The following is a 25,526-nucleotide window of genomic DNA, read 5'->3' on the forward strand; positions in this document are numbered from 1 at the left end:
CATCACACATATTGGCTGCTCCCCCACTCCAAGTATCCCAGTCAAATCACGGTGCCGCTAACAGAATAATACACCTCTCAAAATGCCTTGGGCTAGGAACACATTGCTGGTTCATTTCAGGTAATGTAAATAAAGCCCTTCCATTTGTTTTGTAAAATGTCAGCTCAAACTTGGCTGATCCCTTTTCAGATTCAGTCTTAAGCTTTTTATGAAAGACAGCAACAAACAATTCTGCAAACCTGAAAAGGCATTTTTGGCAAGCAGAGTATTTGAAAAACAATAATCTTCTCTCCCCTTTTTACTAGCAAAACAAGTCACATTACATTTGACTAAATCTGTTGTTAAAAACTGTTATTTGAAAATTCAAGATGCTTTTTTTCAACTTTTCATTCTAATTTTTCATTTTGAAATGTAGCTATATTTCATTTGAGAGGGAGAGAAAAACAGCCAAGAATAAGCCATCATCACACATATTGGCTGCTCCCCCACTCCAAGTATCCCAGTCAAATCACGGTGCCGCTAACAGAATAATACACCTCTCAAAATGCCTTGGGCTAGGAACACATTGCTGGTTCATTTCAGGTAATGTAAATAAAGCCCTTCCATTTGTTTTGTAAAATGTCAGCTCAAACTTGGCTGATCCCTTTTCAGATTCAGTCTTAAGCTTTTTATGAAAGACAGCAACAAACAATTCTGCAAACCTGAAAAGGCATTTTTGGCAAGCAGAGTATTTGAAAAACAATAATCTTCTCTCCCCTTTTTACTAGCAAAACAAGTCACATTACATTTGACTAAATCTGTTGTTAAAAACTGTTATTTGAAAATTCAAGATGCTTTTTTTCAACTTTTCATTCTAATTTTTCATTTTGAAATGTAGCTATATTTCATTTAAGAGGGAGAAAAAAACAGCCAAGAATAAAAAGCTTTAGACTGAATCACTGAGGGTTTTTTCCTGATTTGATAATCACCACCACCACCCAAAAAAACTTTCCCATCCAGCCATGAAATCAAAAATATCAAGTATTCACAAGTAGTGGGCTTACTTCTCTGTCCTACTCCCATTCTCAACAATTTTGTGTGACAAAGGCATTTGAAAAAGAACTGAGAAACAAATGCAAACCCCCTTAACTGCTGGAATCAATAAAATGCTCTGAAGTCTTTAAAGAAATGAATTACCCATTGCTTGGATATTTTAAACTAAAATGATCATGACAACAATTAATGTGCAAGAAAGATCAGACCTACAGTGGAAAGGATTTGGAAAACAGACACAGAGCTCTTGATCGCATTTAACTTTTATGATGCCCTACTGCTCCACATAGCAGAGCTTCAGTAAATGTTCACAAGCATTTACTAGGATATGCACATTTCTTTCTCACTCTTTCACTCAGCTCCTTCTATCACACTACCAGTCCAATTCATCTCCGAATTTTTTGGAGATATTTTGGTTTTTTCTCCTGAACAGCTTTATTGAACAAAGGCACGATAAGTATGCATCCCTTCCTGATATTTATTCCCTTTCATCCATTTCAACAAGGTCCAACAAAATAACCCTTTATATTTGCTCTAAATCTGGAAAAATGGTTGAACAGACTCTTGTTGTTTTTGGCTGAAGACATCATTAGCTGCTAGATGCCTTTTTCCTGCTAAAGGAAAGAGTTTCCCAAATGGATCAAGGTAGAAGGTTTATCCAAGATTAAAAGCCTAAATTTGAAAACATAGCTTTGTGTTGTCCACAGACAGACTAAGTTCCGAAAGACCCAAAAAAGGCAGAGCTGCTTAGGACTGTTACAAAAAACACTTTAAGTATCCTATGAAATCACTGTAGAGAGACCAGAATTATTTAAAAAGGATTATTTATTAAACATATTTCTTTACAAAGTACAATCAATGGTTTGCATTAAATTTTGGGTTTTGGTATTTGCCTGTATGTACACAAAAGCTTATAACAGAAAATGTGTCTTGATTTTACACACGGGACACAATACTGAGTTACCTTCATATTTTGATTTCTACCAGCATAAGCAGTTGATAATAACTTTCAGCTTATCCGCTGGTTTTTTTTTAAACTGAAGATGAAGCGACAACATTTCTGCAGAGTGTCAGTATTTATCAATGTACTCAATTATGACAAAGTAGAAATGAATAATCCTTTGGCAAGTTTCCACCAAGCATGAGTGGAACATGACATTTTTTGGCAGGTTACTGGACTATCCTTATGATCCTAAAAATCATTTTTTGCAGTTCTAAGATAAGAAGAATTGAGGAGCTAGGTAAGTTTAATAATACCCTATTAGCAGCAGTTGATAGTAAATGCAACATAAGGTTTGTTTTGTCTGTCATACAAGGACGTGTCCTAGCAGACACTATTGTATTGTTCTCTACTTGAACAAAAGTATCTGCATGTATTGTATGCCTTTGGAAAAACAAAACAAAAATAAAGAGACAAAAAGCCATTTATTGTCATGAGTGACTATTGCCATCAGCTAATATGAATGCATTGCTAAAATTAGTGAAGACAGGAAAATGCTGTAAGGTAAATATATACAGAGTTAAAATACATTTCTTATCCACTAGATAGTGATTTTGTGGCACTGTGGTTTTCAGAATATAACGTCTGTTGAGAGCAATGTAATTTTCAGTGCAAGCTAAAGCAAAAATACCTGCCCGCTGTCATAAACATGACAAACAAATCTGGAATGTTCAAAGTAAGTTCGTCTTCCACTTCTCCACTCTTGAGGCACCTTTAAGACATGGCACTTACTGTAAACCATCTAAAAATCAAGAAAAGCAGACACAATAAGCCTGAATTTTCCTTAACAACTTTAAAAATCACTGCCAGAGTCACTTGCATACGTAAACGATGCCTGTGTAAGGCTTGCCAGCAAAGCATCTTTCCTGAGAACGGAGCTGGGACACTCTCTGTGTATCATAAGTGTGCGTGCTCGGAGCTGTGATCACTGTCGTGGCTGTCGTCGTTCGCTAGTGAGTCCCCCGTGTGCTGGAGACCAGCTGCGCCAATGCCAGAGAGCTCGGAGGGGAGCAACGTGCCCTTTTTCACATTCACCAGTTCCTTCTCCCGGGCTGCTGCCCCTTGCTGGCCCCCTTTTACCCGCTTCCACTTCATTCGTCTGTTCTGGAACCAAACTTTTACCTTTGCGGAAGAAAAGACAAAACGAGAAAATAAAGATGGGGTCGTTGAAGATAATAATGATCTTTCTAGCTGTAGCACAGAGCTTGAGTTTTTCCTTTTTTTTAATGTGCAACACGCTGCCTTTCTGTCTATATGGTAAAAAGCTTAGCAAGCCTTCCCTGAGGAGCAGGTGATCCAGTTTTGGGTAGGACATGAACCCTGGGATGTGAGGATAAATGACTGCAAAGGCGGGAAAGGGGTTACCGCAAGAAGGCAGACAGGCTATCTGCAGCAGATAGCTCCACAGGAAGATTTCAGAGTCCTTTAGAAAACATTAAAAACATTTGAAAAACATTAAAAAGTTAACATACGCTTGAAAAACATATTAATGCCATTTCACGGGCAGAGAAACGGGCAAAATGAAATGCACTGAAAAGTTTGCATTTCTTTCTGCCTGTTTGTTTCTGTAAACTGGTGGTAAGTTTCAGGTGGAGCATTTTAAAAGTTTTTTTTTTTTTTTTTTTTTACTTGCTGAAGTATCTGAAAGAGCATTTCTTACAGTCAAAACTTACTACTTCCCTGTCTATTTCACAAATGTATTTAAATGATACTAGTTGACTGATCCTCTATTCTACTACATTTAGCCATAGACCCTGGTCAAATTTTTCAGACAAATAAATACCCCCAAAGCCAGAGGGCAAGACATTTATGAATTTGAGTCAAAATCAGCAAATAATTTCAGATGAAAGTGGAAAAGAAATTCATAGAATGAAAGATTAAAAATGTATCTGTATTTAAGTCACATTAAACCCCAAGATTTCACTCCAGCTGAAACTCATTTCCCCTCCTCCCCTTCTCTGTATAGACTGTATTTAACACATTAAACCCCAAGATTTCACTCCAGCTGAAACTCATTTCCCCTCCTCCCCTTCTCTGTGTAGAAATATGGGGGGGGGGGAAGTAAACCTAAATTATTTGCACAGTTCTAAAGTACCAGCACTGCAAACCACAAGGACTTTTTTTCAATAGCCAAAAGAAAAGAAAAAAAAAAGATGTTCATAGCATCTGTTTAATATATTAGACCAGATTAAAGGCTGATTTCAAATCAACTTAAAATATTGTCACTGAAAACAGTAAGAATAGAAGACTGTTGGGTTTGATCCATTTAGAGTTAATGTTGCTAAAAAAATCTTGTGCGTGTGTGTCTGTGCAGCTCTTCACATGAAGGTTCCACAGAAAAATAAACAATGTCTGCAACTTTTCACTTGGAAAGAAAGCAAGAAAGCTTGCAATGTCGGTGTATCCTCTGCTGTGTTTAGCAGAATGTGTTTCAGAGTTTTAAAAGAAACAGCAAGGAACAGGCACAGCAGGACGTATTGTACAACATGAGTAACAGAGCCACAAAAATGCTGTTTTGCTGAATCTGTCTTATACATCCAGGAAACATTGCAGTGTTTAACCTTTACTATCACTTTGAATTTTATATTAAAATTTTACTACAATTGAACTGATAGTTAACGTCACTATCTCTATGTATGTATGCGGGAAGGAAGAGAGGTATATTTATTTTTTTATACTCTATATTCCTGTTAAAGCCAGTGTGAGCTGTTAAAGCCAATCACTTGGGAACAGAGCAAAATGATTCCAGGTTAGTTAAGAGCCTCAAAGCACAGCATTTCCTTTCCTTTAGTCAACTCATCAGAGCCAAAGAATCTGGCTTGTAAAGTGAAATAAGTGTAAAGGGAAAGGTATTTATTACTGGCTGCTGTGATGTTGGGAATTATCATACTCGGGTCACGTATCAGAGGTGTCCATGGAAACAGTTGTCTTCAAAAGGGTACAGCATTAGTACAGCATTGGCAGCTTTCTGGGGGAAGTTAAGATGTCATTTCATTTGTTTTTGTTTTTTAAGATAATGAAGTTTCTCTTGTAAAAGCCAGTACTAAACTGGTGCCAGACAGTGCAGTAGATGCAACTGCAGTCATAATCTAAACATCAAAAATGATAGACTTTGGATTCAACCCAGTACCACAGAATATTACCACTTTTCTTCTGAAATAAGGGACCAGAGAATTTCATTCGATAAGTAGAAATGACAGGCTTGGAGTGATGTTTAAAAGATCTAAGCAATTCTCTGAATGTCTTTACGTCCTTGAAAATAATGTATACAAAAAGTGGTTTCAAGAAAAATAACAGCGATGCATTTGAAGCAAAAATTTCGATGCACGACCTGGATTCAACCCACTTTAACTTACTGGAACAGGAGAGATCCAGGCAAACCACCTTCCAGAGGCATCCATTTCATTTTTGGATACTTGAGAAACTGAAGCTAATACCCTACAGTCATTGTCAGAAACTGTTCTGGCTGGGACAGATGTGAGCAGGATGATTGCTGCCTGGCTCCTGATGCAGGTGCTCATTTCTGTTCTCCTCTCACAGACAGAGCTAAACTCTCACATCTGCTCGCTTGACTTTTTTGACTCCAATTTAATAAATTATTCTTTTTTGTTTTCCATTTTTTCTTACAATATTTTGTTGCTGCTGCTTTTTATAATTCAGGTCACTTCACAAATCCACAGTCGAGAGCAGTCTCTCTCTTTGAGCATTAAACCCAGGAGAACTAAGTGGCACCAGCTTCCAGGTAATGAGTAGCCGAGGACAGGCTGGGGACTACCTCTTCATTCAGATCATCTCCCCTCAGACTAGCTCATCCGACCATGCCCTGAAATGCCTCCACCAGGGATGAGTCTAGGTCAGCGTCTGTATATTAATTGATACAAAACAATTAAAGGACGATGATTTCCCTTTTCAAGAATAAATGCAAGATACATTTATAAATTCCTCAGAGGATCCAGCGTGCAACGCTATGTCTGCACATGAACCACTGTCTGGGAAACATGACATTTAAGGAAAGTAGGGCTAAAAGGACTCCAGCTACCTTTGCATGCACTCTCATAAGTGTAGGGGAAAGAGAGTAACCCTGGCACTCCCATAGGAGAATATATACTACTGACTGGCACATAGCCTGTCAGGCTTCCCATAAAGAGAAAATAGTAACAATTTAAAAGAGAAAAAAGAAAAAAGCTTTAGGCTGTTTTATTAATGACTTCAAATAATCTGCATGTGATTTACTTAGAGAATATCAAGTAAGGAATTTCTTTATCTGGTATATGAAAGATTATTTTCAAAGGCTAGAAATCAATTATAGGGAAGTTTATTATTGAAAATATTATGCATTTATTTTGATATCATTTGGTGCATTAATGTACAGAGGGACTCTTATATGAGGGAAGACGTTAGGTATTTTTTATATCTATTTCTTTATGTCCTCCCTCATAAAGTACTGAAATCCACTTTTGACCCGATCCAAACTACACTAATGTCAGTGTGAGTTTTTCCATCGAGTTCAATGGACTCTAGATGAAGTCTTTAATGCTAATGTGCTAATAATATGAGACAGGTCCTTCACTTGTTATTTCCTCTAGAGATCAAATTCAGATACTGGAATTCTGAACTTCCTTTGGAGCTGAAGAGTCAATTATGGAGGGTATAGTTGTTACCGATATGTGATCCATCTATATTTTAGTAATGGGAAGGAAGTGAAGCAAACTTTGTGTGAAGTACTTCAGAGTGTCAGTGTATCTGGATTCATGGAAAACTGTGCTTTTCAAATGTACAACTCATTTGAAACTTACAGGTGTTGCACAAAACATGCATCAGAACAAAACACCCTGAGAAACAAAAAGGAGAGAGGAGAAAGAAAGAGGAGAGAGAACAAAAGAGAGAGAGAGAGGAAGAGAGAGAAAGAGCAAGAGTGAGAGGAAGGAGAGAATGACTGAAAGGAAAATAGAGAAAAAATTAAAATAAAAATAAAGGAGAGAGAAAAAGCCCGTACCGAAGTGAACTTGAAAAACTCTTGACCTTTTTTCCAGTGAAAGAACTAGCTTGTGCCATTTACAACTTTTGCAAAAACTGTATCCTTTTAAAGTAGTTTAAAGATCTACTGTGACAAGCTTGATACCGTACGTTTTATGAACCTTTTTATGCTGTTTTTCAAGTCTAAGTTAGCTCCAGCAGGAGCTGAGAGTGCTCACCACCTCCCAAAATCAGGTCCTGATTGCCTATTATTTATTAAAATGCACTCCCTCTTCTCCACCCTCTGACTAGCACAATTTAACTGTATAGAGCAAGCATATGTACAGAAAACAAAGGAAGTGGAGGGAAATGAACTATATTAAAGATGATGGTACCATTAACAGCTGTTTCTAAATCAGCACTTATGAGCCAGTCTATTGAGCACATCTGCTTACTGGCACGAAAGCACAGTTTCTTTTCCCTTAGTCAACAAGTTGTTTAGCATCTGCATCTCCACATCTGATGATTAGACTGTTACTTAAGATACAAGTAAATGATTTCACATTGCGCATCTCCTGATGTACGAGAGAAATGTTTTTGCTGTGACCAATTTGTTTTAAGGTCTACTCTATAGGAACCACGGGAGGAGATTCAAAACAAGGGGGTTGACATTGTTAGTGTCTACATTACTAAAGTAATCATTATATACTTATGATATATAGGTCCTTAGTAGGCTCAAGGGCCACATTATGTGCTGTCTTGCATGTATATCTTTAATACAGCTTCATGATGTGGACAACGCATCATTTTGGTTCCAAATGAGCATATCACCTGAACTTCTGATTTAATACTCCTTCTTCAATAGAGACCTTCAGTCACATTAACTTTAAGAACAGTTGACTTCCACCATGCTCTGCAGAATGCAGTTTCTTCTTTTTGATATGGGATTTTAGCATTCTGTTCTTACAGAGAAAAACTAAACAAATACTTCTATAATTAATGAGTATTTCTTAATAAAGACATTCTTGTCTGAAAAATGAAAGCATGACTGAATTTGAAGTACCTTAGTTGCACCGTCTGCTGTCTTTCTTCTTTTAAGGAAAAAGACATTTCTCTTTAAAAAAGCTCTTTTCTGAAATGAAAGATTCTTTCCTAAAATTAGGTTTTCTATTCCAGGTTTTAGTGGCATGAGTCCCAAACGAGATTAAAATTTGAGGCCTGATATCTCGCAAACTTTAAAAATTACAAACCAGAGCACTGTGCCAGTTGAAACTATTATTTTGCTATAAGGGATGCATATTTCTAAGTATGAGTCTTTGAAGTCAGTATCCCAAATTCCATGTTTTTTACACCTAAATGATGTGTCAGGAAGACCACATCACCAAGCCTTTTAAGCATTCTGCCCCTGGTCAGCCATTGTCCATTTTCTTTCATTATTATTTTTTTAATCTGTCAATTTACTTTCCTCTAATGCAGACAAACATATGGATAACAAAAAATAACCCTGACTTTTCAAAATTAAAAAAAATTGACAAGTTTACTTCTCAACTTTCTTTGGCTCTGAAAACGTTCCTGTTATTTTTAGATAGTACATTTACGCTGCCAAGTTTTAAAGAAAGTCAAACTCCTGAACTTTACAGAAATCACTGGTGTTATGCAGCTGAAACATACCTTTTTCACATATATAGAGACAGTATTTTTGTGATAATTTATTCAAAAAGCTTATAAAAGCAAATAGGGTGGAAGAATCAAATGTATTAATTTAAAATATTTACAGAAATGGAAGTCAGAGTTATCAGTTCACTTCGGTAACTAGAGATAACATGAGATTTTTAAATAGTTCAGCTGGATTTCAGTCATGCTGGATATATGATTTAAAGGAATTCCAATTTCTATTCCAAAAAACCCCTCTTAAAAATCTTAAATATATTTTGAGCTTAAAACCAGTTTAAACAAATCTGAGTATTAAATGTCTTCTTAGTTATTATAAAGTAGTACCAAAATACCTGAATTGGAGGAAATTAACTTTTCTTTGGAAATTAATAAGTGGTACCAGAACCTTCTGATTAAAATTGCTTAAGTCACCTGCTCACTGATTTAAAACAATCTGCTCCGTGTTACATTACAGGACTTTGCGCTGAATGTGCACAAGTACTTTGCAGCAGCTGTTGAGAAAAAGGGGAGGTTTTGGCAGGTGCACAAAGGACAGCTGGAGCTTTTGGCACCCAGGAAGGTGTAGGAGTGAGTTCTGGTTTTTCGTTACATAGAAGTCAGTTGAGGTTTGGGTACTGCTTAGGTGATACATTCTCCTTTCTACCTCCCACGTTTAGACAGGGATGGAATAGACATTATATTTCAGAGGAGAGCAGTGATAGGAGTATTTCATTCCAGTTTCAGAAGTCTCTGAGAGCACTCAGTTTACCTCCCTCTACTCCGTCCAAAGAACTGCCACCTTCTCCACCATCTTCAAAATTAATTTCATGATCAAACAGCTAACCCTCCCTATTCAAAACCTCTCTTAATTAGGCTTCAGGGTTAACATACTTTAAGCAGAATGGGACACACTATTTCAGGTTCTTTCCTCCTACTGGCTTGTTGTACATAATCTAAGGGAGTATTTTTTATAAAATTAGTCTCTCTTTTTTGTCCAGAGGCAAAGAAAGGCAATCTGTGGAGCTGCTGCTAGAACTGCCTCTACATTATTCTCCTATAATATATCTTTTTAGAGTCTACCTTCATCCAATTTCTTTGCATATATATAGAAATCTACAAAAGAAACACATAGTGGAAAACTAATTTGTGGGGAAGATCACCTTTAGCTAAACTTTGCATCTTTGTAGAGGCATTTACCTGCATGAATTACTCACATGCTGAGCATTTTATTTCATGAGAAAAAACGTCTAACGTGCATCATTCTGCACCCATTTTGCACAGGTCAACTGAGTGTGAAAGTTAAAAGATGGTGGGTAGTCAAGACTGGCTTTTGGCTGAGTATGTTGATGCTTTTTTCTGCTACTACTTAAGTACGAAGAAAGGCAAATGTCAAGAAGCGGGACTCGGCAGAAAGCAACTGACTACCAGCCCATGACAATCCTCTAGGGCTCTATGGCTATGGAAGCCATCTCCCTGCCCAAGTATGAAGCACCCTCATTTGTATTCACTTAAACTAGTTCCACAGTTCATGCTTCAAATCTGGAGGGACCTTTTTGCCTTCCAAAACAAGCCAGTCATGAGTCTTTTGATGGTAACCTAGCCTCAAAATCAACATCCAGTTTTAAAGCTAGTAAGCCTCAAGAAGCTGCAGCTGTTTTCAGCAGGGCCTGCCTTGAAGAGAAGGAACTAGTGAAACCAGAAGGAGATTCTACATTTTTCAGTGCCCTGCATAAAAAAAGATCTCCTTTATTCTACATGTTCATTTGTACCTCTCCAATACCATTTGTTCCTCACTGATTTCTTCTCTCTGTTTTTTAAAGTGACCATGAATGACAAACCTTAAAAGCTCTTATCTCCTTAAACAGGTGACAGAAGAAGCTGCATCTTTCCTGACTTGTGTCTAAGAAAGGGTAGGGGTAGGGGACAGCAGAGCCTTACTCACTTTGTAAAAACAGCCGTATGAGCTGCTAATATTTCTGTCTATATCGCGTATGCAGCTTGGCACAGACAGAGGTTTCTCCCCACCCTGAACCCCACGGGGTTTCTCTGCAGGTGTAGGGTCCATTCAGAACTAACAGCTTGAGGCACTTGGATCTTTGCACATGGAATTGCTTGTTTGAATTCAATCAATACTGCAAAAGTAAATATGCTGTTTGAAGTTTTGCCCTGTACTTTTTTTTTAAAGAATTATCGTACAGATCAAAATTATGCATGAGTTATAATTAAGTTTGCCAGGAGAATTCTTTCCTAAGAAAGAACAAACTGAGTTAGCACAGTAACTCTTACTGCTGGTATTTATATTGCTTAAGACAAATATAAAAGTATTAGTGAGTTTTATTTTATTACAAGTGTTGCTTTAAATAAAACAAACAATCCAAATGATTTCAAGCCACACAGGCTCATTATTATAGTGTGTATAGAGAGTGCTTAACACATGGAAGCTTGGAATGAGCAGCTGCCTTTCAGAGAAGATATGACAGCACAATAAATCAGACAGATACAGTCAAGCTTGTCCTACCAATCCATTGTTTGATTTTGTCTGAAAGTATACAGGGGAATAGTTTCACCACCTAACCTTAGAAATCTAGCTTCCTAAAGTAGGAAACGTCACACTGTGTGATGCATGGAGAAACATTGACTCTTCCAGAGGTGGTTCAGAACAAACACCTAGTTGAGGAACACTGAACTCCCTGGTTTCTCACCCAGATGACTAAGGGGAGCTACTCTTACCTTACCAGTCAAGTCTAAAAAATGCGGTGATTAGCACTCCCCTGAGCTCTGCGATGCTGAAAAGGATTTTAATGAAGTCACTTGAAGGATTGAGGTAACCTGGTCTGGAGGAAACTTTTCTAATGGAAAACTGCATTTATTTTTTGTATAGTCATAACAATGCAGTGCTACAGTGTGGGTTATGGCCCCATTGCCCTACGTACTATACCAACATTGCCCAAATACATTTAAATAATAATGCTGCCTGCTTCTCTTTCTGGTAGAAAAAGGGATTACAAAGCTTCTTCCTTTGTCACTCATCCCATGTTTTTACCACATACATGGAAGCCAAACACAGATGCAAAAGTACTCTTCATTTTGACAAAATTTTGTCCTTTGTCTATGCAAAATCAACAGCTTCAGGCCTTTTATAAATGATTGGTGGCTTCTGGGCGGGTATTGGAAATTAAAGTTAAGAAGAAATAAACCTTGTCATTGCCATCAGCAGAATTTAATCTGACTAGGTGGGATTTTCCGTTTATGTTGGCAAACAGAAGCATTACATATTTGGACTGTTTATTCCGGTAACCTTAGCTAGCCTGCAGAACTGCAACATTACTCTTTTGATTAGCTCCATGCAAAAAGATCTGCGAGGTGGAAAGATCTCCTACTCTTTCTATATTTGGCAGGACCAACTCAATAAAAATGTCCATTTTGCCACGCCTCTGATACCCCACTGCAGCTGCTTCCTCTCCTCATCCCACAGTGAGATACTAAAAAGTTTGCGTGGAACCTTCTCCAAGTTTATCTGGATGTACAAAAAAGCCAAGAACGCGCTTGTCAAGGTTACAAATATCTAGGGAGCTAAGATAGTTTTTAGTCTAACTGGCTCTTCAAAATATAATAGAGGCCTGCCAGCTGAAAATTATTAACTGCTGCCTGAGCAGGGATTGCGAGTGCACTCTATAAGAGGTGGAGCAGGAATTATATGTACCTATACTGCTGGAATTCTTACAATACCATAATAGAGCCATCCTACCACCAGATGTGCTTATAATGCTCTCAAAGTGCACTCTTAATATCTAGGCAATTGAGGCACTTATTTCATTTCATCCTCCTGTCTTGTAACTCAGGTTTCCTTTTTAGGGAGTGATAGGATTACTTCCTTCTCCTGATCCACATGTTGTCAGGGTTTTTCTTCATTATTATTTTTGTGAAATGGCCTTCCATGAGTCATTTTTGTTTGAACTGATCTTGTAAGTTGTTTCAAAAGTCAAATGGAGCCTTACTTTGATGACTGTAGAAAACTTTAATACCCTTATATAGCTTTTTAAATATGATCAGACATACGGTTTTTTCTATAGCTTGTTTAAATGCCAGAAAGGTAATTATGAAGTGTTGGTTGGTCAGTGCCTCTTTTAAGCTGCGGCGTATGGTTGAAATTATCACTATAGTCAAGAGGAAGATGGAGCTTTCTTAAGATAATAGGCTCTGTGATTTATCTCACATCTTGGGAAATAACTGAAAGTTGTAACTTTAGGATGACCCAACAATACTTGCCCCAGATTATTTTTTGTTCTTCTGCCCTCTGAATAATATGATGCTTGTCATTTTTTAAAAACCTAGGAAAAACAGTTATGCTAAACAATTAATTCCATCAGGGGTTAGGTCTGCTCTCAAATCTATTTTCTGAGCAGATGTGTTAGTTCACCCAATACCCACTGCTGGTTTTTGTCATTGTATTATCTGAAGCAAGTTTCAATTCTCTGTGTGCAAATTCAATGTTTCATGAGAGATCAAGAGAGCTTCCATAGGTCTACAGCCTGTGATGAGATTGAGTTTATCACTTGTGTGTTCACTTACTGCAAACAAAGGAACTACTGCCTATCAAGTACCATTTTCAGCAACGCAGCCTTTGGGGGAAAAATAGTAAAGGAAAACTGTTCCAGAAATAGTAATTTTCTAAAAATGTTACCTCACTGGAGAGTCTTTTTTTGGAATTCCATCAATATATTTTAATTCAGTGATAATAATTTTAGAGAAAGGACTGTTTTTGTTGCATCTGTTTAAGATAGGTATCAAATATGATCTCCTCTGTTGGGACAGCTAGTAAAAGAAAGTAATAACAGCAGTAAGTAAACAAATAAATGCTGTTATCCCACTCAAGAATAATCATTCATTCTGCTAATGATGGAAAGACAGGTCCTGAATATAAGTTCAGTCATATTGGAAAAAAATAAGAAATATTAGTGTCACACCAGATTAACCCTGGAGTATTTTTTTTAAGTCACTGAAGGAATGCTGATGTAAAACAAGTATGCAAGAAGAGTCAAGCCTTTTGATTTACTGCATTCAACTTCTGAAGACTGCCATATACCATGGAAACCCACAGCCAGTTCCATGCCTATTTACACCATTTTTCCATCAAAGCAATACTTTTGATTTTAAAAAGAGACATTTCTAATTGACAACATTGGAAATGACATCATTACTTGGCTTAGTAAGATTCAGAAACTGAAAAATATGTCCAGAATTTCCTCTCAATTTTCTTTTTGTTTTCAATTAACAATACAGTTTTTATGCTACCATTTTTTTTTTCTCAGACCATTTTATTGTGGCAAGATACAGAATTGGACTCTATCAAGCTAAAAATCTTAATGCTTTCCTTTTTTAAGCAAGGGTGGCTTTAAGCAGGAAGGCAGGAAGGCAGGCAGGAAGGAAGGAAGGAAGGAAGGGAGGGAGTTATCTCTAGCAGCTCAGTTGTCGCTCTGTGATAATCTGGGGAAGCAGAGAAGAATTAGATTACATAATTAGATAGACTAATTATAATTCTATAGAAATTATCACAATTATCAGCAGAATGCTTAGAACCCATATTATGTGACAGCTAGAAAACAGCAAGTGCTCCCATGACTTAAATGAATTCTCTGCACTTGTGTAGCACAGGCTGCCTTTTCTCCTCCAGAGACAATATTCAATATTTGTCTGTCCCTTTTCAGTATGTTAAATACTTTTAGTTTAACTATTTCCTTTAGGATAGTGAACTGTCTCTTCATTTAGTTGTACTACCCAACCTGATCTTTGAAGAAAAAAGAATTTATCAGGGAGAATAGTTAAATTCCAGGCCAAATTCACCATTATTAAATATGGGGATATGTTTTCTGAATTCAGCTGACTGATTCCCATCAAATTGGCGAGCAGATATTTTTTAAAATTTATTTATCATTGCTCAGTTCCACACCGACTCTACCTTTGTCACTGAGACAAGAATTCATTCCTCCTCCCCTTAGCTGTCAAAATCAGGTGTGGAAGTTAATCTAATTGTCTCAGCTTACCTTAGTCAGTGGAAATGAAAAAGGCAAAATTTTATCAATTCATTGATACAAAATGGTGTGCTTTACAAATATAACAAACGTATTTAAGTAACTGAAAATGACCCCAGTGGAACCTGGCAACGTGTTCAAGTCAAACAAGAGAAATTACTGGCTGCTTCTTGACAAGCTGGAAGGGACAGCCATTCTCTAGAAGACTTCAAACTAAAAAATTGTTTCATTTGCTTGTGTGAGTAACTGTGTGTTCATATGTATAGAAAAGGCTGGATTTTCACTGAGATGTCTACTTATAGCAGGTGTTAATGAAACTCAAGAAAATTGCAAAAATTCTCATATCTAGAGTTCACAAATCATGACGCTATTTTGATACCTTCCCTTGAATATGGCATCATCTTACTGATTGTATATCTAAAGCAATCCCTCAATCTAATATTGATTCCTGAAGAAAGGATGACTGGCTATCAGTGGGAAAAGCTTTCAATTTTAATGATAAAACTGTAGGTAATATTTCATCAGATCTGGTGTACTTGCGTCCAGTATTCTAAATGTCTTTACTAAAACACTTTTTTTAAATGTGTATGTTGATGTAATTATTATTGGAAATGTGACTTGACTACCTTAGTGTGTTGGGATGAGATCCTGAAACACTTCAGTACATGCTTAACATGAATATTTCCATTAGAAATCAATGTGGCAACATGCATGATGAAACTTGAGCACATGCAGAAGTGTTTCCCGGACCAAGGTTTGGTGAGCAGGAAACCTATAACAGTGATAAGAAATTCCATCGTCCCCTCCGCTTTCACAGTGCAGGGTAAGATAAAGTGGTTAAAAATGCCTGTATTCCAGTTTTGCTGGTGTTCCCATTCTTGCTGCCATCTGGAAACAGGATGTTCAGAAACTCTGGACAAATGGCAACTGCATATATTTAATAGACTAAAACAAGATGCTCATATTTGTTGCATGCATGCAAATCAACTGCTTGGGCATGCAGTTTTTGGGACCTACCGCTTCTTCAGCCACATCAGTGTGGACAGATTAGAAAAGATGTGCACCAGTTTAACAGATATATTACTCATGCTTTTATCTTCCATCTCTGCCTACTAGATGAAACTAATCTGTAGCTGGTACATAGAAAAATATAAATTACTTGCATATCATTTTGCTATAAACATTCAACCTGATATATCAACATATCTGTTAATAACATAAACAAGAGCTCTGCTGTGAGGAGCTACTAACCACTGGTAAATATTGGGCAAACATTTAAAGTCCATTATTTTCCATCGGTACCTGTCTTTCAGTGAGGTCAAGGTTTACTGCTATCTCATATCGCCTCAGCCTGGTCAAATAGTTATGATGAGCAAATTCTGCTTCTAGCTCTCTGATTTGCTCCTTGGTGAAAGCTGTCCTTTCCTTCCTGGGTTTACTGTTGACCTCTGACTTGTAGTTTCCTTCTTGGGAATCTGAAAAAAGAGATGAAAAAATGGAAGTAATGACAAGTGTACAGCTAAATAGGAAACAAACCCAAAGATAACAATGTGCTTAAGTTACATTCTTCAAACTTTCTTCTCTCAGAAACACACCCTTGCTTTCATACCTATGGATTCTTCACTGTCAATCAGGAAAGCAGCAGTAATTCTGACAGTCGTGAGCTGCTGCTTCCATTCATGCACGTCAAACTTCAGCTTAAAACCTTGCAGTGTTTCATTTCCTAACAGTTCTCTGCAGAATTTCTGCAAAGCTTCAACTCCCTCCCAATTCTGGCAACTCTCAGTGCATCCAACCAATACAGGATGTGTATCATTTGACTAGTGTCTTAATGAGTAATACTTCCAACAATCCCTCTCTCCTATCATTTCACTAATACTTTAAGCCAAAGCTCTATTTTAAAGAACACACTTCAAGGTTTAGTCTAGTTACACTGTCAGGGAAAGGTAACAGAAAAAGCGTAGGAAATTCAACACGCATCAAAAAGAAATCGGTGAGCATGTCCTATGTGATAATGGGATCTCCTCCTACTCATGCCAAAGTGCAGGTAGGGAGGTTATGCCACAGCTGGTATCAGTATAGGAATTTTGTTACCACTACAGCTCATTACCTAAGGAATACTCTGGCCACACTCAGAGGAGCTTTGCTGAACGTTTCATTATCACCCTCCTCATTCCTTTTACTCTCAGAAACAGGTACATTTGGTCCTCAGCCAAACTACTGAACTCAGTGACAGTCATTCTGTTGCTGTCAGTGAAGTCTGTTTAAACACGTGAAAAGAGATCAAACTGTAAAAAAAAAAAAGAAAAAAAACCACCAGAAAACAAAGAGAGAGTGGAAAGAAAAAAAAAAAAAGGACCAGACATTTATAAGTTTGGGTATGATACAACACCTATAAATCCAAAATTAGCAGGAGATCAGTAGGAGTATCATTAGTCAAATTCTGGCCTCATGAACCATCTTAAAAATGTCACAGATAAATTCACACTTCAGCTGCTGATTTAAATAGAAACCTGCATCAACATCCAAATGAACAGGCCCGCAAGAAATCACTCCCTGGGACTCTGTGTCAGATGAATCATCACATGCCTGAGACTGTCCAACTGGCCAGTGGGTCTGGTTTCAAAACTACAACCAACTATCTATGTTTTCACTTTTCGTCAGTTACTCTGTTGCTTGGAAGGGAACTTTTTTTTTTTAATGAGAACTGTTGACGTTTGACCCAGTGCTTTAGTCATTAATTTAAAATGTTTTAAAGCTAATGGATTCAAATCACCAAGCCTCTTAACTTTTGCTGACATGAAACACAGGACTTTGCTTCAGACGTGGTTGTACTGCTGGTGTGTATGGCTGAGGGTATCCACCAATGTTGTTGAGTGGGTTTGGGAGCTGTTCAACCACAACTGGAGTAGGGATTTTCTAGGATAGGACTCCATTAGATAGCACACCAATTGACTGTAGTGTGGGGCAAGGTCCATTATCCAAACTCAACATAGAAAACTTGATAGATCAAAACCATCTTAAACCTAGAAGTTCACATTTCTTCCTTCATATTAGTTGGCAAACTAGAGTCACTATAACTTCTCTCCACATTTTTCCGTTGCAGGAATACGCACGTTGCTTTTCTTCCTTGAAATTTCCTCATCTGCTGCCTCATCATAAGGTCCAAATACTATGTAGATGACCTGAACTTAAATACTTAAACCCCTATATCAGCATTCCAATGAATCACTGAAGAGAGATACCAAACTCGTTTTTCTTAGCATTTGGACTTACCATTCTTATACCACCAGAGACATGTTTCCTACATGTTTGAAAGTAAGTGGGTGTGCATACTGCTTATCTGCAGTACAACACAGAAATGTATTTCATGCAAGTCATTGCTAAAGTCCTCTTAAGTGTCTTGGTAAACCTGTGCCTGTGTGTGAGGCCATGAGCCAAGAAGTCTTCCCATGTCAGTACCTTCTGTAAGAAAGGTCCATGGCTCACTGGTTTCCAAACTAAAGGTTGCAACCTTAAATAAAAGTAATGCACCTACAGATGACACTGACACCATAGTGAAAATTCAATACTAGAAATGAAGACGTAAGCCTGGAAACGCAACAGAAAGTGAGGTCAAAGGTGTAAAACCTTGGTAGCTACTGCTATCATGAATGGTCAAAGGGAAAAACTTCAGGAGTACCCATCCAAACATCTCTCAGGAGGATACTGATCTCTGTAAGTGACTGAGACTTATAACACAAGCAATTTTTCTGCAAACAGATGGTTCCATGAGGAAAACAGAATTACTGTACAGCCAGTAAAACCATAATGAGCCAAGTCATCGTTCAGGTTAATACTCATGGTTCTGAGTTCCCAATTTACAAATGCGGTTAGCATCTCAATTCCAGGTTCCTGGGATACTGATGTAAGGAAAGGGAAATGTAACTGCATGAATAGCATTTGTCCTTCATCTTTGCCAGCACAGAGGATTCAGCACTGCTAGCAATGCTAGCCCACACAGGTCCTGGGCGAATATAAGTATGCTTGGACAGCTGGTTATTTAGACATCTCTGCCATTGCTGGATACTACCTTTAAGTCAATGCTGGAGTGTAAGTGCCTGTCAGCCACAGTTTTGTCAGCAGTATAATTTCATCAGCAGACTGACACAGTGGAAATGGTTTTTATTTATTTGTTGTGAATGTCATTGAATGTATTTGTAATAGTCAAGACACTCCAAAAAACCCCACATGATATATTCAAATATTGCTGAAAGCAAAAGTTGAAGAGGTACACAGAAACGTGAGACAGGTACAGAGAAAGCTGACTCCCTCTCAGTACTGAGGTTCATGCAACAGAACAACTGTAATCCTAAGAAATCTGTTTCAGCAAAGATCTGGCCAGCAAGACAATGGTATTTTGCTTAATGCATTTGAGATTTTAAAAATATATCTAAAAAGAGACTTAGATGGACACCAGTTAGGTGAACACCAGTTATGAACTCTTGCTGTCATCTGACTTTCTCTGCTGCAGTGTTGCTGTGGTTCATGTACAGATTGCCTTTTTTTTCCTATTGACATCATACTACTTGGATTAGTAATTTTAGAAATTTTGGTTGTTTTAATTTCCAAAGCGGTAAATCTAGGTTTTCTGATTGTTTCTTTTTAACAGTCTCTATAGAGCCAGGACTGGGAGCTCCCATCTCTTTCTGACCTTCAGGTCTCTGTTCACATCACCTGACTAGCTTCCCTTTGGTGGAAAATGGGTGGGAGACTTGGAAGAGATTTTTGGCAGAACTCATGTCAGCCTACATCTGTTTTGCAGCTGTTGCAACTAAGACAAGAAAAAAGTCCCAACCACCTTAGTTTTCTTCTACTGGCTGCATCTTATGCCAAATGGTAGGTGTAGAGGCAGAGAACAAAGCCGAGGGGGATCTAGGTTACACTCCTTGTCTCTCAAAAGGCACACATAAAATACATACAGATGGTACAAACCACTTGATGAAAAATACAGCAATCTATATTGCCTGTCTTCCGCCTTCTCCCAGACAAATTCTGGCACACTCTCAGAACATGTAGCCTACATGCAGGTATTAGTACTTTATCAGTCTCTCTTTTGCAAACCTTTGTTCTTTCGATGTCAAGTAATGCAGGCAGTTAAACACTGCTTTGAGGGATGCAGGTCATACCTCTTTCTCAGAACTGTTTTTGTCAGTTTTCAAAAACTCTAGGCATCATCTTTAACATCTCCTGATAGACAAAAATGCTTGTTGGTAACTGATGTAGAAGGTACCATTTGGAAAGACATTCAAAGCTATAAATGACTGTTCTACAGATCTTTGGAGGCTTAGATTTTTCCTAAGTTTAATAATAGCTCAAATTCTTTTACAAAAAATCATTATTAATTATTCCCCATCCTCAAAAGTTACTTCTACTTTACTCTAAGGAAAGGATTGCTATCCCAACATTTGTATTGTCCCGCCAGAGTTCCTATTTCCTTCTCTCTACATCATTGAGAGATGAAGCATACCAAGCAAACACAGGATCTAACTCCTATGTGTAGGATATGAAAAGTGGTAATTTTGGTATTTTTGCTTTTGATGCATGCCTAGGAAAAAAAGGACTGGTCACAGAATAGGGAAAAGAGACTGGTCAGAATATCCGTGATACAAAGATCTGCTGCTAACTGGGTAGGGTCAGAATCACAGGCAAAATGTGCAAGAAGCACCCACTATTTTTTCTTGGGTTAGTTCAACAGCTGACGTACCTTCATTTCTCAGACAGAAATGACCTTTCAGTTAATACCTGCAATGGAAGATCCCAGACATGAATTTTCAAAAATAAGTCATATTGGTACTGCTCTATTAGCAGTTGCAGATGGTTTTCAGATCCTGATATCCATACTGACAGTGAGTAGTGACAATAACCACTAATGATTTGTGACAAAAAGGCCATCGGAATTTCACCCCTAGAGTTGTTATTCAATGTCCAGGTTTTCAACTTTCACTCACATCTTCCAACACTTACTCTCAGAAAGCCTCTACCATGAACAACCTATTTCTAAATTTATTTCACTATAAATTTATAGCAAAGTTGGCTAAATTAAATTTTCTTAATTGCATACCTTCCTGTAAATGGTGCTCAAGTGTTTGCAGAGAACAACTACTACATCATTATTTACTTTAAAATGAAGCAATCTATACAAAGTAATCAATGCAAAAAGCTTGTTACTTCTGAGTAGTTTAATGCTGTGTGAAAGAGCATTTCTTTCAAACTTAACTCCTCTACATTTTTTTAAATCACTAACGTAAACAAAAGCTTTAGAGCTTCTAAACATCAATAGGACACAACAATGATGTGATTCAATGCAAAATGCTTTTCTTTTTTTTTTTTTCCCTTCAAGACATTGGCAATATGAACTTAGGGAAAAGTACTTTAGTATTAGAGCAATAATCTAGCAAAATAAAATTAATCTGAAATACACATACGAAGAAAATAAGCAACTTTGTACTATTACAGTTGCAAAGGGGTATTAGGGAGAGGACAACTATATTTTTTAATGGTCAGAAGTACATACTGGTATACAGGTGAATTGCCTAATCTAATTGTTTCCAAGGCTTTATAGTTAATTATATTTTCTGACAAAATGAAATAGTTCACTAAGACACAAGCAAGGAGCTGGCATAAAAGTCTCCAATATGGTTCCTATTGTTTCACCAGCAGCTACGTTGTGAGAACAAGATTTACCCAGAAATAGTAACTTTCAAACATTTTTGACATATAATAGAGAAAACTATGCAGTTTTTCCATGACTTTTTTTTTCTATTTTCATTTCAAAGTTGCTCAGAATTCATATGTAAACTTACCCTGTGTCCAAAACATTGCCCATTGCTTTGCAGGATCCTAATTTAAATCCTTACTCCCTACTTCTGAGTATAATCTTTGTACCAAAAAAATTATTTAATTCCTGGGCTATACAAAACTACATAGTTATGCTTACTTTGATGCACCTACTCTTATTTGCACCAGTTGTGACTATGCAACCAAATGCTGCAGACTTAATTAATGTAATTTTGGTTCATAATTTTTCTTCTCTTTAAAGTCATTTAAATAATATTCTTAGAAGTTTTTTCTCAGTTAAAAGTACAGTTCCAAACCACTGAACATATTCAATCTGAGTGCCTCTTTTGAGAATGTCATTAAAAGTATTTCTGGAGCTGCAATTCACTAAATGTATTTAGAGAATCCTTTCTGAAAATTGGAACAAACAGCATTGTCATTTCCATAATTCACAACTCTGCATGTGCAAATGGCCAAGCTGCACAGTAGCACAAGTACGACGTCAAAATTAGATGAATCCTTCTTTTCATTCTAATGAAAGCAAACTTTTGTTTGCTTATTGAATTAATGCTTTCTAACCCAGTCTGTGACAATTTACAATTTAAAAGAGCCTCATATCCACTCCCAAAAAAAACATGGACTGGCACAGCAAAACCTGTGGGTATTCTGAAACACACTATATACTGTCCTAAACCATTACCTACTAGTTGTTGCTGCCAACTTTTTTTGTTATTACTGCCTCCTGAAAGTACAAGTCTAGGAATTATACTGCGGTATCGGAAACACTGATTCATAACACTGTGATAGCTAATGGTGCAGGCTCTTGAAGATACCTATGCTGGAAAAGTGCTTCTGCCAGGTCATCTGATCGATCTAACTATATAGCATGTACATGTCACTTCTTCAAACCGTGCAAATATGGAAGACAACATATGAATTCTCTCGTATGAATAATTACACTAGTTAGTAGATCTTCATGTGGAAGATCTACTCTCAATCTCAAAAGTTTGTATAATTCCAGCTTATGTTAGGAAAGGAGACACAGGATTTCCCTTAAAGAAACTTTACAGGCTGCATTTTAATAGGACTTTATCCAGTGGGACTTCCAATTCCCATTTGGAGTTCTGGAAATATATCTCTTACATGCAGCATCGAATAACATACACGTGGAGATTGTTTGACTATTTACTGAACCATTTTTACAATTTGCTTTCATGTAGAAGAGCTTCATTAAATGAAGGTGAGAGCTGCCAGCACCACCTCCCCACAGATTAACAGTGAGTCCTCCTGAGTAAGAGTTAACCTACAAAATTAAACCAAGAAATTTTCTATGCAGAAGCCTCTTAGAACAAAGACATCCAAGTGGAGAAAACGGTAGTTGAGATAGGAATTTATATAATCTTCCTTCCCTTGGGTCTCACCTCCTAGACATCTCCCACCAGAGGCTCTTTCCTACCCAAAGGAAGCAGAATAAAAGTGAAGAGCGACCAAACCCACCCCAAACACTGTGCATGCCTCAGTCATCTTCATTGGGCTGATGAAAGCCCTTCCCTGGACAGCAGCTGTATCAGAACTCCAAGGAGGCATTAAAATACTCCTTTTGGCCCTACTTCATTGTATAAAAATACGTAGGAAAATAGATGTTTTCTGCAAAGATGGTACATGAAAGATCTAAAGCACTACAAACTGTAGGGAAGTGACTGCTTAAGAAGAGAAAATAGCATATGACACGCAGAACTTAGTTAGATAATCACCTCTCAACAAGTCTTATCTCCCTAAAATGATGGGTTGTAGTTTTCATTTTAGCTTTGTGAAGCAGGGAGACCCTTGTCCTGCCAAAAATACTAGAGCAGCCAACATAGGCAGTGTTCTGGGACTCAGGTTTAACAAAAGGCCATATTTAATTCCTGTCTGAAAAAAACTCCCAAACCTAAAATACTTTAATGATAAAGAATGCACTCTGGATGATTTAATCCTTTTGGCCAGTGAGCTTTTTAAAGAGATGCTTTCTCACAAGTATATCTAGATCTGCCTCTTTGTCATAGTTAAAATACAGTTGAGGTTGCTCCACTTTATATGACATAAAACACTAAATATTTAGCTTAAGATATTGCCAGCAAAAACAGAGATGAGGCTAAGGAATGGAAAAATAGGTTGCAGTGACTTGCTGCTAAGAAATATATAGAGAAATTATACCAGTATGTATCCTGCATGTGCTATCTAGAATTTAAATATTGTGAAAATAGTTATATTTTTTTTTTCTCTGTAAAGCCAGACTGCCACTGTTAATATTAAGAATCCAAGGTACAGTGGGGATGGGAACATATGCCAAGCAATGAGTTTTACAATCCTTGTTTCTACATTAACTTCTTTATATAAATGGCCATTAATTTTACATGTTTTCAAATTTACATTCAAAGTCCCTTGCATTTAAAGCAGCAGTACATTCCACCGCAAGACTAGCGATGTCTGCTTCCCCAATAACAATCAGCTTTTGCTAATAATTCTGTTGCTTAGAAAGTTCAGACCTTGTGGATATTATTCTTCGAATCTGTGAGTAAAACACTTTTAAGGAGGTGTTACAAACTTGGTTACTCCATGTAAAGATCTCAATTATTTAGTTTTCAGATATCATTACAATAAATCTTCATTGTGAATTTCCAAATATCCTTCTAATAACCAATCGTTGTGTTATATGCTATTTTGCATATAACACAATGTTGTATGTTGTTACCCATATGCAAATAGACTTCAGTTTTTTTACACAGTCACTATAGTCACGTTATCCAAAGGTTGCTGAAATCAAAGTGCAATTTCCAGACTTCACCAAGTGTATAGCCTTATGCTCTTTCTTCCTTAGCTGACGTGCTGTATATAGACAGTGACATTGCCCCCACTCCTCACACACAAGACATTACATTAAGAAAAAGTAAAAGCCAGAATCGATAGTAATTCTTGTAGATCTTGTAACAGCCCACATCATTGTGCCACAATATGTACTTCACTAGAGCAAATGGCCTAGAAAAGAGTGTGCCATTTGGGCCAATTTCTAAGGATAGGCCAAGTTCTTCCCCAGATTACAGTGGGCAAGCTGGGGCAAGCTCAAGAATTTCAGTGGAATCGCTTCTCAGTCACAAGGGTCTCAGAGCCGATTTTAATCCCATTGTAAGTCTTAGCTTACTTTGTGTATGATCATGAGAAGTCTTGAGTTGATTAAAGAAAAGTATTTTCTTAGGCTCCTACGTATATATTTTCTCAAAATATACATGCAGAACTTACGGTCAAAATCTTGCTGACTTCTAAGTTTGCTTTTTTAAAAAATTTTATTGCAATTGCTTGAGCTCCTGTCCGAACAAAAAAATAGTTCGCACATAAGCCAAAGAATCCAGACTTTTAGTTTTCCATACTTAGCAATAAAAGTTGAAACACTCACAGAAGTTTAATACAGTTTCTTTAGGGCTCCATATTGCTTTACTCACCCATCTTTCCAAAGCAGGTCTTCAGGATACAGTTACACAAAGGAAAATATAAATGAGTACCAACAATTCTGCTTTAACTCTTTCTAAGAATTATTTTGCTGCTACAGGAAACAGGAAGCCATTTCATAGTGGTATTTTTCAGTGTAGTTCTTCCACGTGTGTTACACTCGCTAATTTTTTTTTCCATTCATCATGGAACAGATTTCTTTGGAAATTCTTAATGATGTAGTGAAAATTTTATATATGTTGAACATGTGACAGAAAAAAAACAGTGTCTGGAGCAAATCTAACATCCAATATTTCTGCTTAATCCTCTGTTAGTGTGTCTTTTCTCCCTTCTTTTTTTTTTCAATCAGTCTGCCTCAAATGTTTTTACTTTTTCTAAAACCTGTCCATTTGACACACTCATAACTGGCCTCTGCAGTGTATGTAGCACCTTGCAGAACTGCAGGATCACAAATCACCTTTCATTTCACAGTCTTGATGAGTGTCGCGGTCCTCACAAGCAATTTCACGTGGTCGTTCCCTGCCTTGGTGGCTGCCCCTGTTAGACAT

The 25,526-nt window shown here is 37.3% G+C and overlaps 1 protein-coding gene across 1 annotated transcript; it reads right to left on the reverse strand.

The window, feature by feature from the left end:
* Positions 1-1,846: 1,846 nt before the first annotated feature.
* LOC103900378 (homeobox protein MOX-2) lies at positions 1,847-25,526 on the reverse strand. Its single transcript, XM_009281046.1, has 3 exons — positions 25,436-25,526; positions 15,976-16,148; positions 1,847-3,154 (listed from the first exon to the last, which is right to left on the reverse strand). Exons 1-3 carry the CDS (start codon positions 25,524-25,526, stop codon positions 2,930-2,932), a joined length of 489 nt encoding a protein of 162 aa, XP_009279321.1. The 3' UTR covers positions 1,847-2,929.

The sequence above is a fragment of the Aptenodytes forsteri genome, unplaced genomic scaffold (genome assembly GCF_000699145.1).
Source record: "Aptenodytes forsteri isolate BGI_AS27 unplaced genomic scaffold, ASM69914v1 Scaffold292, whole genome shotgun sequence".
NCBI classification, from domain to species: Eukaryota; Metazoa; Chordata; class Aves; order Sphenisciformes; family Spheniscidae; genus Aptenodytes; species Aptenodytes forsteri.